This window comes from Salmo trutta, chromosome 26, assembly GCF_901001165.1.
Source record: "Salmo trutta chromosome 26, fSalTru1.1, whole genome shotgun sequence".
NCBI lineage: Eukaryota > Metazoa > Chordata > Actinopteri > Salmoniformes > Salmonidae > Salmo > Salmo trutta.
Window position 1 is genome coordinate 31,856,262 of NC_042982.1, and position 17,155 is coordinate 31,873,416.

General features: G+C 43.8%; 1 protein-coding gene across 1 annotated transcript; it reads left to right on the top strand.

The window, feature by feature from the left end:
- The first annotated feature begins 5,244 nt into the window (after nucleotides 1-5,244).
- Nucleotides 5,245-16,671, top strand: LOC115163663 (galactose-3-O-sulfotransferase 2). Its single transcript, XM_029715714.1, has 4 exons — nucleotides 5,245-5,410; nucleotides 11,856-11,966; nucleotides 14,220-15,024; nucleotides 15,385-16,671. Exons 1-4 carry the CDS (start codon nucleotides 5,337-5,339, stop codon nucleotides 16,399-16,401), a joined length of 2,007 nt encoding a protein of 668 aa, XP_029571574.1. The 5' UTR covers nucleotides 5,245-5,336; the 3' UTR covers nucleotides 16,402-16,671.
- The last annotated feature ends 484 nt before the right edge of the window (nucleotides 16,672-17,155 follow it).

Consider the following 17,155-nt stretch of genomic DNA (forward strand, 5'->3'; position numbering starts at 1 on the left):
CTTGTCAAATTGTGAATAAGTGACTGATGTTGTGTGTACAGCCTGCGCAAAAAAACAAAGCAGATCTCATGCCTTTCAAGCAACTTTTTTTGGAATCATCATTAGTCTCATCATGCAGCCTGACAATGTATTAACAATCAAAACATATAGAACACCTAAAGTTACATTAATAACTCTAAATTAAGCATATAGGAATACCTATTTATTTGTTAACGCTCAACACAGAATAACATGTGGAATAATGTGGAAAAATAGTGCTGAAGGAGATGACTGCCGTTTTACGATCCCCTAACCAATTGTGCTATTGTGTATGTTTTTTCACATTATTTGTAACTTATTTTCTACATAATGTTTCTGCCACTCTGTCCTATGACCAAAAAGAGCTTCTTGATATCAGGGCAGCGATTACTCTCCCCGTACTGGAGGAATTCTTCATCTTCATTCGCAGGAGGAAAAGGCGGAGATATCGTGGACGACGGTCCGGGTGCCTTGTAAGGATCCGTTGCTGAGATGGTAATCTACCTTTACCATCAGTCCTATTAGCCAACGTACAATAAATCAATAATAAAATAGACAAACTATGAGTATGTATATCCTACCAACGGGACAATAAAAGCTGTAATATCTAATGTTTCACCGAGTTGTGGCTGAATGATGAGATGATTAACATACAGCTGGCTGGTTTTAAGCTTTTTCGGCAGGCTAGAACAGCGGCCTCTGGAAAGACAAGGGGCGGCGGCATATGTATATTTGTAAACAACAGCTGGTGCAAGAAATCTAAGGAAGTCTCGAGGTTTTGCTCGCCTGAGGACGAGTATCTCATGATAAGCTATAGACAACACTATTTACCAAGAGAGTTTACATCTATATTTTTCGTAGATGTCTAAATATCACTGCAGATTGATGCTGGCACTAAGACAGCACTCATTGAGCTGTATACGGCCATAAGCAAACAGGAAAACGTTCATCCAGAGGCGGCGCTCCTACTGGCCGGGGACATTAATGAAGGGAAACTCAAATCCGTTTGACCTAATCTCTACCAGCATGTTAAATGTGCAACCAGAGGGAAGGAAAAAAACTCTAGACCACTTTTACACCACACACAGAGACGCGTACAAAGCTCTCCCTCACCCTCCATTTGGCAAATCTTACCATAATTCCATCCTCCTGATTCCTGCTTACATGCAAAAACTTAAGTAGAAAGCACCAGTGACTCGGTCAATAAGAAAGTGGTCAGATGAAGCAGATGCAAAGCTACAGGACGGTTTTGCTAGCATAGAATGGAATATGTTCCGGGAATCTTCCGATGGCAATGAAGAGTACACCACATCAGTCACTGGCTTCATCAATAAGGGCATTGATGACGTCATCCCCACAGTAACCATATGTACATACCCCAACCAGAAGCCATGGATTAAAGCTAACATCCGCACTGAGCTAAAGGGTAGAGCTGCCGCTTTCAAGGAGTGGGACTCTAACCTGGAAGCATATAAGAAATCCCGCTATACCCTCCGGCGAACAATCAACCAGGCAAAGCTTCATTACAGGACTAAGATTGAATCGTATTACAACTGCTACGACGTTCGTCGGATGTGGCAGGGCTTACAAAGGGAAGCACAGCCGCAAGCTGACCAGTGACACAAGCCTACCGACGACCTAAATTACTTCTATGGTCGCGTCGAGGCAAGTGACACTGAAACATGCATGAGAGCACCAGCTGTTCTGGACGACTGTGTTGTCACGCTCTCCATAGCCGATGTGAGGAAGACATTTAAACAGGTCAACATTCACAAGGCCGCAGGGCCAGACAGATTGCCAGGATGTGTACTCCGAGCATGCGCTGACCAACTGGCAAGTGTCTTAATTGACATTTTCAACCTATCCCTGACTGAGTCTGTAATAGAAACATGTTTCAAGCAGACTACCATAGTCCCTGTGCCCAAGAACACTAAGTTATCCTGCCTAAATGACTACCGACCCATAGCACTCACGTCTGTAAGTGCTTTGAAAAGCTGGTCATGGCTCACATCAACACCATTATCCCAGGAACCCTAGACCCACTCCAATTTGCATACAGCCCCAACAGATCCACAGATGATTGAATCTCTATTGCACTCAACACTGCCCTTTCCCACATGGACAAAAGGAACACCTATGTGAGAATGCTATTCATTGACTACAGCTCAGCGTTCAACACCGTAGTGCCCTCAAAGATCATCACTAAGCTAAGGACACTGGGACTAAACACCTCCCTCTGCAACTGGATCTTGGACTTCCTGACGGGCCGCCCCCAGGTGGTAATGGTAGGGAACAACACATCCTTCACGCTGATCCTCAACACGGAGGCCCCTCAGGGTTGTGTGCTCAGTCCCCTCCTGTACTCCCTGTTCACTCATGACTGCATGGCCAGGCACGACTCCAACACCATCATCAAGTTTGTCATTGACACAACAGTGGTAGGCCTGATCACAGACAACAACGAGACAGCCTATAGGGAGGAGGTCAGAGACCTGGCCGTGTGGTGCCAGGACAACAACATCTCCCTCAACGTGATCAAGACAAAAGAGATGATCGTGGACTACAGAAAATGGAGGACCGAGCACGCCCCCATTCTCATCGACAGGGCTGTAGTGGAACAGGTTGAGAGCTTCAAGTTCTTTGGTGTCCACATCACCAACAAACTATCATGGTCCAAACACACTAAGACAGTTGTGAAGAGGGCATGACAAAGCCTATTCCCCCTCAGGAGACTGAAAAGATTTGGCATGGGTCCTCAGACCCTCAAAAGGTTCTACAGCTGCATCAACGAGAGGATCCTGACTGGTTGCATCACTGCCTGGTATGGCAATTGCTCGGCCTCTGACCGCAAGGCACTACATGGGGTAGTGCGTACGGCCCAGTACATCACTGGGGCTAAGCTGCCTGCCATCCAGGACCTCTACACCTTTACACGGGATTGCCAAGTCTAGGTCCAAAAGCCTTCTTAACAGCTTATACCCCCAAGCCATAAGACTCATGAACAGCTAATCAAAGGGCTACCCAGACCCCTCTTTTATGCTTCTGCTACTCTCTGTTTATATAATCTATGCATAGTCACTTTAACTCTACCTACATGTACATATTACCTCAATTACCTCAACTAATTGGTGCCCCCGCACATTGACTCTGTACCAATAACCCCTGTATATAGCCTCACTTGTTATTTTACTGCTGCTGTATCATTATTTGTTACTTTTATTTTCAATTTTCATTTTTTTTCTTTTCAATTTTTTACTTATTTTACACTTATTTGTTTTTTTTCTTAAAACTTCTTAAAGTATTGTTGGCTTGTAAGTAAGCATTTCACTGTAAGGTCTACACCTGTTGTATTCGGCCCATGTGACAAATACAATTTGATGTGATTTGATTTGATTTGTGTGCACCACCCTCAAATCATTTGGTGAAAATATTCTTTCTATTTTATTCAGCTTTGTTCAATTGTATTCTTCATACTATAAAATAATGCCATGGAATTCTAAGCAAATCTTGTCTGCTAAATGAACTAGTGTAGCCCACAGCCATTTGGCATAGCCAGATCAGGACCTAACATAAGGACAACTCAGAGGATGCTATTCTGTTCTTCTGAAATAGACTACATTTTATTCATATCATGCTTCTTTAGACCTGTCTAAAAGAAATAATGGATTTATTAGACTTTTGAAAATGTAGATGCTCCAAAGGTCTGCATCAGTGGCTTGTAGGCTATGTGTGGAAGCCAGGAGATGCTAAATGTGTTTATGTTAATTATTGTTCAAGTACTGACCCAAACAACATGCCTGTTCTCATAAAAGTAGCTAGCTACCTAATTTACAAATCCAGATTAGTTTTCAATGTCTTTTTCCGAGTTGAAGGGGGGGTACATGTTAGTTGCCGTCCCTTTGTATGGTGTCCCATATTAATTATATTTATTTTATTTAACCTTTATTTAACTAGGCAAGTCAGTTAACAGCTCCCTAACATGTTTGAAGAATACACAGCCCCCACCAATCAATTCAATTATAACAAAATATTATGAAAAGTAATAGATGTGTCTTGTATAATTTGAATGCCGAGTGTCTCTTCCAGTTCAGAAAATCTGTATCAACCTGTCTTTTAGTCAGGGCACTCCATGACAAACCATCCCTCCTGTCCTCTATCTGTAGAAAAACAAGATAGAGTTGATGCACACAGTACTGATTACATTATCAATGGTTGTTGGGTGAATTCCAGGACAGACAAGAAGTGATAGTATTTTGACCTATGACCAGATCAAATGTAACCAACCTGAAGTGGGACTGGTGCCTGGCCACATACTGCCTCAGTGTTCTTCTCCTGATGTGCTGGGGGGTTCCCACGACACTGCTGAACAACAAATCCACCAGGTTTTCTAAGAAGCCTGTGAAATAAATAAAATATCATCACTCAGTAAACATATTGCGAGAAAAATAAATGCTCTCTAGTTTGGAGCGCACGCAGGAATGTGGGCTGGTGTGGCTAAAATGCCAGGGCTGAATTTTGTCCCAGTACGCCCCTGCCTGTCACTGCTGCAAAATTCTCACACTTATTTTTGTCACAACCTGTGAAAATAGCTATTCTTGAAGATTTTCCCTGCAGGTGTAGATAGCATTTTGGGACAGTGGAGCACATTTCTGGACCTTTTTGTATTTGGTGCCACTTTAAATGCAGACTCTCAGCTGGAAAACTCATTATGGATGTTGCCGGTATTATATTACCGGATTTATTCCAAAAAGGAGTAAACAGCCAGGCGGTTTTATGGTTATAAGCCTGTTACAGTAAAGTGTTATTGGGCTATAATATTAACAACCATCACCTCGTAAATGTAATATGCTCCTAGATATTTCACACAAAAGACAAACCTACTCACACTTCTAGTATAATTCGACATGAATGTGATTTTACCCAAACTGTTAATGCTACAAATTCCACTTGACGCTGAGCAAGGTTGCATGTAACTGCTTTATCTTTGTGAAGAACGGTGTGACAACTACCTAGCTGGTGACAAAGAATCCCTGCCTTTGTTCTCGATTTCATCCGCTGTAACCTCCTGCCTCCTCCCCTGTCTCTCACCTTTCTCCATCCCTTTCGGACTCCCTTTATTTGGTTTGTCTGCGCGTCGAGCCAATGAGTCGGCAGCGGGAGGAGTTATAAACATAGAGCGGGGGGAACCCTACTCTAAAAGGGGACTAGGGAATCTGTGGCTTGGGAACTGGGAGTCTTGGGAGAGTGACTTGGGTTGGTCGGAGTTGCATGCAGGACCGGGGTTCCTGAGCATCCCCCTCCTGGGACAGACACGCGAGATGCCACCCTCGCCAAGGAAATCTATCAAGGAGCGCGAGCTGTTCTCCCTGACCTCGTCTCTACCATGTTGCTCGTAAGTGAATTAATTGTGACTTCTGGTCTTTTGTATTGCGTTACATTCCTTTAGCGATAGTTCATTGGAAAGCTGTTGGTCGGTGATGCTATTGCCCACAATAGTCCATAATAGGCGAAACAGCGGACTACAGATACATTACGTTATTCATATGCGCTGGCAGAGAACCAAATCTAACAGTGGAGTGCCATACGATGAGATGTTTATTTAGAAATTATTTAGAGTACTCGTTGCTACAGCCTAGGCCAACTTGCCCATACTTTGGGAAAATAAAAGTCAGACGCAAATTCTTCACTTTAATTAAATAGCGATTGCTCCCATTCACACTGACCACAAACTGTAGACTATGGAGAGAAAATAATACAATGGCACTGTTGGCATTTAAGCAAATCGGCAGTTATTGTAATGGTTTTGTAAATCTTTTGGTTCAGAATCATTTTTATTACCAATCTAATAGAAGTAAGATGACACGTTTCAAAGACAATGAGATTTAATTGCAACAACAAGCAATGCAGAATAGATCCACAAAACTCATCAATTATTTAACTTTAACATTTAGATGCCGTAGGCGTAGATTGGCGTGTTTGGGGGGGCCCTACTGAAATAAAAATAGCTCTTCTCAGTAAAACTGAGGGGAATCCTCGTTTTCTTAAAACATACATTTAAAGCCTTTTTAAAACAGTCAACTTCAATGCAAACACAGATCATGGTGAACAGGTCATAAACAGGTACAAATCTAAATGTCAGGCAAGACCAGATGTGTAATAAAGTGACCCAAAGGTCCATTTCTAATCGTCCAATAGTCAAACCCCTAATAGTGTTCAAGAACATGGATGAAAAACAGTCCTGAAATTCAGCTTAAAGATCATTGGCTTTTCATTTGGAACCGAGAAGAACAAGATGGAAAGCTTGTAGGATGTCAGTGCCTAGTACAGCCTAATACAGCAGATATCAGCACCATAATAAAGCGGTCTGCCCGACCTTACTCCACACAAGGACACAGAATCAACCACTAAACGTTTTCCTTTTACTGTTACAGATAATAGCTATATTACTATGTACAGACTGCATAATCTTACTGTTTACACAAGTAGCTACTACTGTATAATCTAATACAAATATTTTACACCTACGAAAAAGACCTAGAAGTCATTCTGTAGGGTTGTATATCATGATTAGGGATCAACATCCAGTGAGATTACCACAACTCCCTGTTTAACTGGTCAAGTCCGGGCCAGCCAGGTAGGAGTTGGGAAATGTTATTAAAGACATAAATGTGACCTGGGAAAGCATGCAAGCCTGCAATCCATCATATACAGTAGGACTGGGTTCAGGGCCTTTCCATCCCTTGTGACCAAAAGTCCAACCCCAGGTAGAAAGTTAGAGGGAGGGAGAGTGACGGAAAATGCTCAGTGTATGTAGGCTATGTTTGTGTGAATCTATGCTTTTGTGCATGCATGATCCTGTCTGAGTGTGTGTGTGTAGCGCCCAAAGTAGTATATGAAAGAATCTGATGTACCTTAAATGCCTGTGGGAATGTATGTGTGTGTGGGCACGTGTGTGTGTGTGTGTGTGTGTGTGTGGGGGGGGGGGGGGGGGGGGGCATGTGCGTGTACTGTGTACTGTGTACTGTGTATATGTGTCGGCTGGCATGCAGGAGTGTAACTGTGCTGCAGGCAGGGAATGGCAGGCCATTCTCCAGATGTCTCCATAGCCTGGGAAAACCTGAAGCATTTTGTTAAAAAGCCCTTTTATTCATTCCTCATGTCCCTGGGCTCCATGGCCTCCTGGTGTTTGTCTATCTCTCTGTAGGCTGCTGCCGCTCAATTTAATACCTTGGCAATATGACTGTTATTACTGCTAATATCACAATAGAAGTATTGTCATTGTGTGTGTGTGTGTGTGTGTGTGTGTGTGTGTGTGTGTGTGTGTGTGTGTGTGTGTGTGTGTGTGTGTGTGTGTGTGTGTGTGTGTGTGTGTGTGCATACGTCTGCTTATCATGAATGAGGTTTCCTTCTCTAAGCTGTGTTTGTATTGGGTCTGTGCTGAATTGTAGCGCCGTAGTTTGATTATTATCGACTGTGCTGCGCTGTAGGGGTCCTCAGTGACACGTGGATGTTGGTAGTCTTCAGTGACTTACATGTATGTGACTTATGTAGAAATGTCATCAAATTCAGCTATTAGTATCCCGACTATTAAATCAACTATTCTCTCTCTTCCTCTCCCTCTCTCTTCATGTGGAAGGGATTTTGGGGGTGCCACGGTCCTCCAGTTAGACTCAAACTAACCCCAGTCCCTCTCCATTTTCTGTTTGACCGGCAATTGTTTGCGGTGCAGGACTGAGGAAGGTTTTTGGAAAGTCTGTTTTTATTCAGTGCAGTGGAACTGGATGTGACCACAGGGCATGACAAAACCAGTTGGCTGTTTTTATTCCACTCATTGGTTAAGTAAATCTAAATTAGTTGGCTCTATTTCTTTCTTTAGAGGTAACCTTTGATATGATCTCCTCATATAAGCGTCTAAGCCTTTAACTGCCACATCCAAATGAGCTGCTAGACTGTGCATGTGTGTGTGTGTGTGTGTGTGTGTGTGTGTGTGTGTGTGTGTGTGTGTGTGTGTGTGTGTGTGTGTGTGTGTGTGTGTGTGTGTATCTGAGTGTGGTTTGTGTGCAGAGAATGTGTGTGGTAGGGGATGTGAGTGGAGTCAGGCAGAGTATTTGTATCCAGGAAAGACAGAGAGCGAGAGAGAGACACAGACAGACAGAGTGAGCGAAAGTTAGCGAGACAGAGAATGAGAAAGAGAGAGAGAGAGAGATGGCAGGCAGGAGGCAGAGACAGGAATGTCTTCAGGGTACAAGGTCACCACAATGTTGTTTTCTTTGACTTATGTACAGCAACTTAACCGGTTGTAATTACCATGACTTTGGACAGATTTCAATTGCAAATACTCTCTCTTCTACTGTGGTATCCTTTCCGATGTCCTATACCCTATGAAAGTCTTGCCTACTTCCTGGTTCAAGTCACATGCTGTTTTTTAATGAGCTTCAAGCGTATATCATCAAATTCATGAAAATGGGGTCATTTAAGATAAATGTAAAACTATATTTGTGGATTAATTTACTTTTACCTATCCAGTGCCTTCAGAAAGTATTCATACCCCTTGACTTATTCCATATTTTGTTGTGTTACAGCCTGAATTCAAAACGGATTAAATTGTTGTTTTTTTATCTCACCCGTCTACACACAACACCCCATAATGACGAAGTGAAAACATGTTTGTAGAAATGTTTGCCATTTTATTGAAAATTATATACAGAAATACTGTATCTCATTTACACAAGTATTCATACTCCCTAGTCAATACTTTGTAGAAGCATCTTTGGCAGCAATTACAGCTGTGAGTCTTTCTGGGTAGGTCTCTAAGAGCTTTCTACACCTGGATTGTGCAATGTTTGCCCATTATTCTTCTGAAATTCTTCAAGCTCTGTCAAATTGGTTGTTGATCTTTTTGGTAAGCAACTCCAGTGTAGATTTGGCCATGTGATTTAGGTTATTGTCCTGCTGAAAGGTGAATTCATCTCCCAGTGTCTGGTGGAAAGCAGACTGAACCAGGTTTTGCTCTAGGATTTTGCCATTCCGTAAATTTTGTATCCTGAAAAATGATTACAAGCATACCCATAACATGATGCAGCCACCACTATGCTTGAAAATATGAAGAGTGGTACTCAGTAATGTGTAGCATTGGATTTGCCCCAAACATAACACTTTGTATTCGGGACCAAAAATCTATTTCACTATTACTTTAGTGCCTTGTTGCAAACAAGATGCATGTATTGGAATATTTGTATTCTGTACAGGCTTCCTTCTTTTCACTCTTTCAATTAGGTTAGTATTGTGGAGTAACTACAATGTTGATGATCCATCCTCAGTTCTCTCTTATCACAGCCATTCAAGTCTGTAACTGTTTTAAAGTCACCATTGGCCTTATGGTGAAATGTCTGAGCGGTTTCCTTTCTCTCCGGCAACAGGGTGTATTGATACACCATCCAAAGTTGTAATTAACAACTTCACCATGCTCAAAGGGATATCCAACGTCTTGCTTTTTTATTTTGACCCATCTACCAATAGGTTCCCTTCTTTTCAAGGCATTGGAAAACTTCCCTGGTCTTGGGAAGTTTTAGGGATCTTAAAGCTAATAGGGATCTTAAAGCTAATTTTATGTGTGGGCTCTCGAGTGGCGCAGCGGTCTAAGGCACTGCATCTCAGTGCTAGAGGCGTCAAGTCACACTGACTTGCCTAGTTAAATATTTTTTTTACAGAGATTAGATTCATTAGCTTTGGGAGTCATTAAACACTGTTATTGCACACAGAGTGAGTCCATGCAACTTATGTGACTTAATTAAGAAACATTTTACCCCTGAACTTTAGGATACTCGAGACGTTTTAGCTATTTTTTTTTAATTAATTTGTAAACATTTCTAAAAACATAATTCCTCTTTGACATTATGGGGTATTGTGTTTAATCCATTTTAAATTCAGGCTGTAACACAACAAAATGTGGAAAAGTCAAGGGGTGTGAACACTATCTCAAGGCATTGTATGTAGAATAAAAGTCTCTCTCTCTCTCTCTCTCTCTCTCTCTCTCTCTCTCTCTCTCTCTCTCTCTCTCTCTCTCTCTCTCTCTCTCTCTCTCTCTCTCTCTCTCTCTCTCTCTCTCTCTCTCTCTCTCTCTCTCTCTCTCTCTCTCTCTCTCTCTCTCTCTCTCACTCTCTCACTCACTCACTCACTCACTCACTCACTCACTCACTCACTCACTCACTCCTGACAAATATCAGTTCAAACAGCCAACTCTTTCATAGTGTTTCACTCCATTATTCATTAATGTTAAAAAGGAACGTCATCCCTATTCCGTTTGTGTCGTAGTGGAGTTATCCATGCACATGGGAAAGTACAGTAAAAAACGGATCAAACGCAAACCAGAACCCACACAACCCATGTTGCTAGCACCCAACCACAGGGACATATTTAGTCAGTGCCACAATGCATAAGCAAGTTGCAACAGAGTTCAATGAAAAACCACTACAAACAGGGAGGATGGTATATAATGGTATATTAAGGGCACATGTTGTGTCATGTCCCTAGCAACTACATTGCCTGGTATTTTCATGTTTGTCTCCCTTGCCTTTACTCCATTTGTGACACGGGCCAATCAGAGTTTGCCTATTAGCTGCTTCCAGGGGGGCAACTGAACTAGAGGATCATGGGTAATGTGTAGTGTTGTTTAGTCATGGTGGTGGCATGCCTGTTTGAGTCAATCAACTAGCTCCACAGTGACATCATCATCCCATGTCTTGATGATGACCCATCAGTGATGGATGTCTGCATCTGGCTCTGTGTGTGTCATGCTTTAACCCCCTGGTGGCCAGACTAATGTATTACACTGACAAACAGCTGGGGACAGCTGACGAACAGGATAGTGGTGCCATGCACTTATGGATTGTGCTCAGGGACACACATACTCATATGTACACACTCACATGCACAGGCAGACACACACACAGACACACCACACGCAGCATGCACGAGCACACACACACACACACAGACACACCACACACACAGCATGCACGAACATACACAGCATGTGAGCAGGTGGATGTGTGAGAGAGATTATAGGAGTGGGAGATATAGGGAAGGAGGAAATTAGGAAGGGAGGGAGGTAGAACTGTCTGGAAATCATTCAGGCAGAAGGCAGATGTTCCAGATGTCTCTGATGTAGCTGTAACAGAAGCAGAAACACACACACAATATGGGCAGAGTGGTCCAGAGGGTGTATTGAGGATTGTTGTTTTTCTTCTTCTAATTTAGCCAACGCCAGTTCAATGGGCTGAATCAAACAGGGCAGCTAATTGCTCTGATTAGAACATGAAGCCCACAAACAGATGGGAAAGGTCAATGCACCACTACGCCACAGGCATTCCAATCCAACAGTCATAGTGACGTTTCCTATACAGTTGGTGGAGTTTCTGTGAATCACTGTTCCACTCATTGAGATGCTGTTGGATTGTCTTGTAAATCATTGAGATTATCTCTTCCCTCTCGCACACACACCATGTGTATACAAACATATGCGCAGCAGTCATCCTAATTATAGCCAGCAAGCCTCAAGAAAAAACATCCAACAGTACAGAGATCATTTCTGTGGTCTAGCATAGATCAATTCTCATTTTAATCCAAATGTGTCATGGTTATGATTTCAAAATTCGATTTCAAAATGAAGTTACAGCTTTGGAATGAGATTATATCAGCAGGTTGGTATGAAATAATTTAGTAAAAGACAGGATATTCCTGAGATTCTTTAAACGAGTTTATAGTCATAGAATCAGTCCCGTTGTCTGTAGTATTTCTGTACCTGATGTTCCTGTGGTTGGTTTCCCCCCCTGCAGGTGGCTGAAGGTAGTTCTGTGCAGCCACATGCGCAATCTATGGATGGTGCTCATGGCCCTCACTGTGCTCTGTGTGGCCATCCAGATCCTAGGAGTCGTCTGGCAATCCAGGTGAGCTACTGTACATACAGATGTAGGATCTTTATTTGAAAACTTTTAGTCTATTTTAGGTTGTAAAAGGTTTTTAAAGATTTGTAATTTCCATTTAGACATTTTAGGCTTGATTTTAAATTATGAAAAATGTAACATCCACTACAAAAATGTCCTTTAATTATAATCCACTTAATTAAAATGTTCTGTTGCTACAGGATAATTTTCCTGCTGTAGCAAAGTGGCTCAAATTAAGATCCTACATCTGTAGCTATTAGGTCAGATCTTCATACTACCTGGATTGATATTACTGGCAGTGAAACCAGAGAGGAATGGGTGAAACGAGAGGATATTTCTGTGAGAGAATGTCGAATTGAGTGAGGCTTGTTTGATCGAATATACATTCGGAAAGTATTTAGACCCCTTTACTTTTTCAAAATGGTGTTACGTTACAGCCTTATTCTAAAATTGATTAAATTGTTATTTTTCAATCTTATCAATCTACACACAACACCCCATAATGACAAAGCAAACACTTGGAAAAATAACATTTACATAAGTATTCAGACCCTTTACTCAGTATTTTGTTAAAGCACCTTTGGCAGCGATTATGGCTTCGAGTCTTCTTGGGTATGACGCTACAAGCTTGGCACACCTGTATTTGGGGAGTTTCTCCCATTCTTCCCTGCAGATGCTCTCAAGCTCTGTCAGGTTGGATGGGGATCGTCGATGCACAGCTATTTTCAGGTCTCTCCAGAGATATTAGATCGGGTTCAAGTCCGGGCTCTGGACATTCGGAGACTTGTCCCGAAGCCTCTCTTGCTGTGTGGTTAGGGTCGTTGTCCTGTTGGAAGGTGAACCTTTGCCCCAGTCTGAGGTCCTGAGCGCTCTGGAGCAGATTTTCATCAAGGATCTTTCTGTACTTTGCTCCGTTCATTTTTCCCTCGATCCTGACTAGTCTCCCAGTCCCTGCCGCTGAAAAACATCCCCACAGCATGATGCTGCCACTACCATGCTTCACCGTAGGGATGGTGCCAGGTTTCCTCCAGACGTGACGCTTGGCATTCAGGCCAAAGAGTTCAATCTTGGTTTCATCAGACCAGAGAATCTTGTTTCTCATGGTCTGAGAGTCCTTTTGGTGGCTTTTGGCAAACTCCAAGCGGGCTGTCATATGCCTTTTACTGGGAAGTGGTTTCCGTCTGGCCACTCTACCATAAAGACCTGATTGGTGGAGTGCTGCAGAGATGGTTGTCCTTCTGGAAGATTCTCACATCTCCACAGAGGAACTCTGGAGCTCTGTCAGAGTGACCATTGGGTTCTTGGTCACCTCCCTGACCAAGGCCCTTCTCCCTCGATTGCTCAGTTTGGCCAGGCGGCCACCTCTAGGAAGAGTCTTGGTGGTTCCAAACTTCATTAGTTTAAGAATGATGGAGGCCACTGTGTCTTGGGGACCTTCAATGATGCAGAAATGTTTTAGTAACCTTCCCCAGATATGTGCACAATCCTGTCTCTATGGACAATTCCTTTGACCTCATGGCTTGGTTTTTGCTCTGACGTGCACTGTCAACTGTGGAACCTTATATAGACAGGTGTGTGCATTTCAAAATCATGTCCAATCAATTGAATTTACCACAGGTGGAAGTTGTAGAAACATCTAAAGTTTTAGAAACATCTAAGGGATGGTCAATGGAAACAGGGTGGCCCTGAGCTCAATTTAAAATCTTATAGCAAAGAGTCTGAATGCTTATGTAAATAAGGTTTCAGTTTTAGTTTTTTTAATACATTTGCAAACATTTCTAAAAAAATGTTTTCACTTTGTCATTATGGGGTATTGTAATTTAACATGTAAAACATGTAATTTAATCCATTTTAGAATAAGGCTGTAACGTAACAAACATTTGGAAAAATTAAAGGGGTCTGAATACTTTCTGAATGCACTGTAAGTTTCGCAACCTTTAGTCTGTTACAAATGTACTGATATAAGTGAATGCACTTGGAATTCTGACAACTTTGAGAAAAACGACTGTTGTTCACACGCGTATCTGCCCTTTCATTGGCTAGAATAGTCCCACCTGATCGCACCTGCCTTCAATCATTGAGGACATGTATTTTGATTGTTAGAGTGGTCACTCTCCTAACTTGTCAATATAATAGATCATGTTTGGTGAAACTAACAAGCTTTTACACTCCACTTCACTGTTCTGGATAATTGTTTGGTTTTGAAACAGGCTGACAGTGATTGGCTAACTGTAGTCTAACACTGTTTGGTTTCAGGAACGATAAGATGTTAAGCGAGAAGCTCCTGAATGTGCAGTTCACCATCAAGATCCAGAGAACGCTCCCGACGGAGCAGAGGGACTGGGTACGCTTGCGCTCTTCGCACGCCCCTGTCGTAGAAGAGGAAATGAGGTCACAGGAGGAAGGAGCTCTTAAACAACGGGCCAAAGGGAACCAGAAGGTAGCAGAACATCAACATGGCAGAGATGAGCCAGGGGTGGAGAGGCGTGTCCAGGAGAATCCCCAACATCTAAAGCTCTCATACACTGTCAATAAGGTCAAAGACTCTAGGAAAGAGGCAAGGGGTAAAGTTTCAGCAGTAAAGGCAGCCCTGCCCAAAGTCACACTGGGTGATGATGAGTTGCATTTGGGGGTTCCTGGGTCTGTAGTTCTCCAGCTGGGCCACCCATCTATCAGAGTGGTATCCACCTTACCTTACAAACCTCCCGAACTCCCCTCAACCAATCAGCTGAAGAGTAGAAACAGCCCTGCCCCTTTAGGCACCAACTCTGTAGTTGCAGGGGTGGTAAACGAGGTGAAATCGGAGGTAGCCAGCGCCACCTGTCGGCCGAAGAACCACATCGTCTTTCTCAAGACGCACAAAACGGCCAGCAGCACCATCCTGAACATCTTATATCGCTATGGCGACAGCCGCAATCTGACGTTCGCCCTTCCACTGAACAAGCACAGCCAGCTGTTCTATCCCTTCTTCTTCGCCTCACACTTTGTGGAGGGAGTGAGGAGCCGCAGTGTCAAAGAGTTCAACATCATGTGCAACCACATGAGGTTCAGACCATCAGAGGTGAGTTCTATCATCATAGCACAGGAGGTTGGTGGCACTTTAATTGGGGAGGACAGGCTTGTGGTAATGTCTGGAGCGGAATCAGTGGAATGCTATCAGATACATCAAACACATTGTTTCCATCAAACACATGGTTTCCATCTGTTTGATGCCATTCCATTTGTTCTGTTCCGGCCATTATTATGAGCCGTCCTCCCCTAAGCAGCCTCTACTGCATCATAGGTAATATTGAGGTTCAGACTAACACAGGATTCATTTTACTAGATTTTTTAGCCAATAAATGTTAAATTATTATACACCACCAAGGCATCCCACTAACACATTTTGTTCTTGTTTTGTTTTTTTCCTGTTGTGTCTCAGGTGAGGAAAGTGATGCCCCAGGACACGTTCTTCTTCTCCATCCTGAAGAACCCCGTTGCCATGATGGAGTCCATCTTCATCTACTACAAGAGCATCCCCGCCTTCCACAAGGCCCGCAGCCTGGATGACTTCCTTGACAACGGTTGGCGTGGATACAACACCTCCCTGCCCAATAACCATTATGCCCGTAACATCCTGACCTTTGACTTTGGCTTCGACAACAACGTCGCAACAGAGACGCCCGGAGACCTGGAGACGCGGGGCGCCAAAGCCATTGACGCCATCGAGCAGGACTTCCACCTCATCCTCATCTCAGAGTACTTTGACGAGTCCATGATCCTGCTCAAGCGCGCCCTCTGCTGGTCTCTGGACGACGTCGTCTCCTTTAAGTTGAACAGCCGAAGCGAGCGCACACGGCACATGCTCTCCCCGCACACCGCCGACAAGATCAGAGCCTGGAATGCCCTTGACTGGCAGCTCTACCTGCACTTTAACATCACCTTCTGGCGACGCGTGGACACTACTGTGGGGCGTGAGGAGATGAGGCAGGAGGTGACTCGGCTGCAGGAGCGACGTGCCGAACTAGCCAAAACCTGCCTGAAGGATGGTGGTGCAGTGGACCCGTCGCAGGTTAAGGACGCTGGGCTGAAGCCCTTCCAGTACGGGGCGGCCATCATCCAGGGCTACAACCTGAACCCTGGGCTGGTCGGGCCCACCAAAACACACTGTCAGAACCTGGTCACTCCAGAGCTGCAGTACACAGACACTCTCTACACCAAGCAGTTCCCTGAGCTTGCCGCCAGGCAGAGACAGGCTGCCAAACTGGCCTCCTCACAGCGTCAGCCTAGTTCAGTTAAGGTCAACCCAAACAAAGCAGCCATGACTGGGCCGGTGAGGGCGAGAGAGGCCCGACACAGTAGGACAGCCAGGAGTGGACATAGAAACCCTCATGCTCAGAAACAAAATGACCTCCCCTCTAAAATCACTGCAGCTAGAAGTGACAGAAACATGCCTTAAGGGGGGGCTCTTTCAACACAGACTGGAGACTAGTGGGACGGTCCACAGGAGCTCATTGCTGCTGCATACTGGGGTCTTTTTAAGCCGAACAGCCAATGGCTATGTTTTGTCTGTACAGTGAGGACCTTTCGCTGCACATTATGCTCACTCTGGCTGGCTGCAGTGCACAGGGCCAGTTGGCTGACTTTGGCGGCACTAGGATAAGCTCTAGTGTTTCTGCCCAACGATGCTGGACCTGTGTGGGTGGAGGGGATGGAGTTGGGGGACGAAGAGGAGGAAGAGTAGGAAGGAGAAGGAGAGTGCACCTGGGGTGACTGTCCTGCCTTAACTGGTTGGACTGGAAGTAGCCTTTTATGGCACACATCTCCTAAACCCTCTCATCTAATATTTCCCCTTGATCTTGTTACACACTGAGGTTTACAATTTGAACCCTTGGGGTGTACAGTCGTGGCCAAATGTTTTGAGAATGACACAAATATACATTTTCACAAAGTCTGCTGCCTCAGTTTGTATGATGGCAATTTGCATATACTCCAGAATGTTATGAAAAGTGAAGTCTCTCTTTGCCATGCAAATGAACTGAATCCCCCCAAAAACATTTCCACTGCATTTCAGCCCTGCCACAAAAGGACCAGCTGACATCATGTCAGTGATTCTCTCGTTAACACAGGTGTGAGTGTTGACGAGGACAAGGCTGGAGATCACTCTGTCATGCTGACTGAGTTCGAATAACAGACTGGAAGCTTCAAAAGCA

Excerpts from the sequence above, each read along its gene's own strand:
- LOC115163663 (XM_029715714.1), top strand. The coding sequence starts at position 5,337 with ATGCCACCCTCGCCAAGGAAATCTATCAAGGAGCGCGAGCTGTTCTCC. Across the intron at positions 5,411-11,855 it reads TCGTCTCTACCATGTTGCTC|GTGGCTGAAGGTAGTTCTGT; the intron begins GTAAGTGAATTA and ends CCCCCCCTGCAG. Across the intron at positions 11,967-14,219 it reads GGAGTCGTCTGGCAATCCAG|GAACGATAAGATGTTAAGCG; the intron begins GTGAGCTACTGT and ends GTTTGGTTTCAG.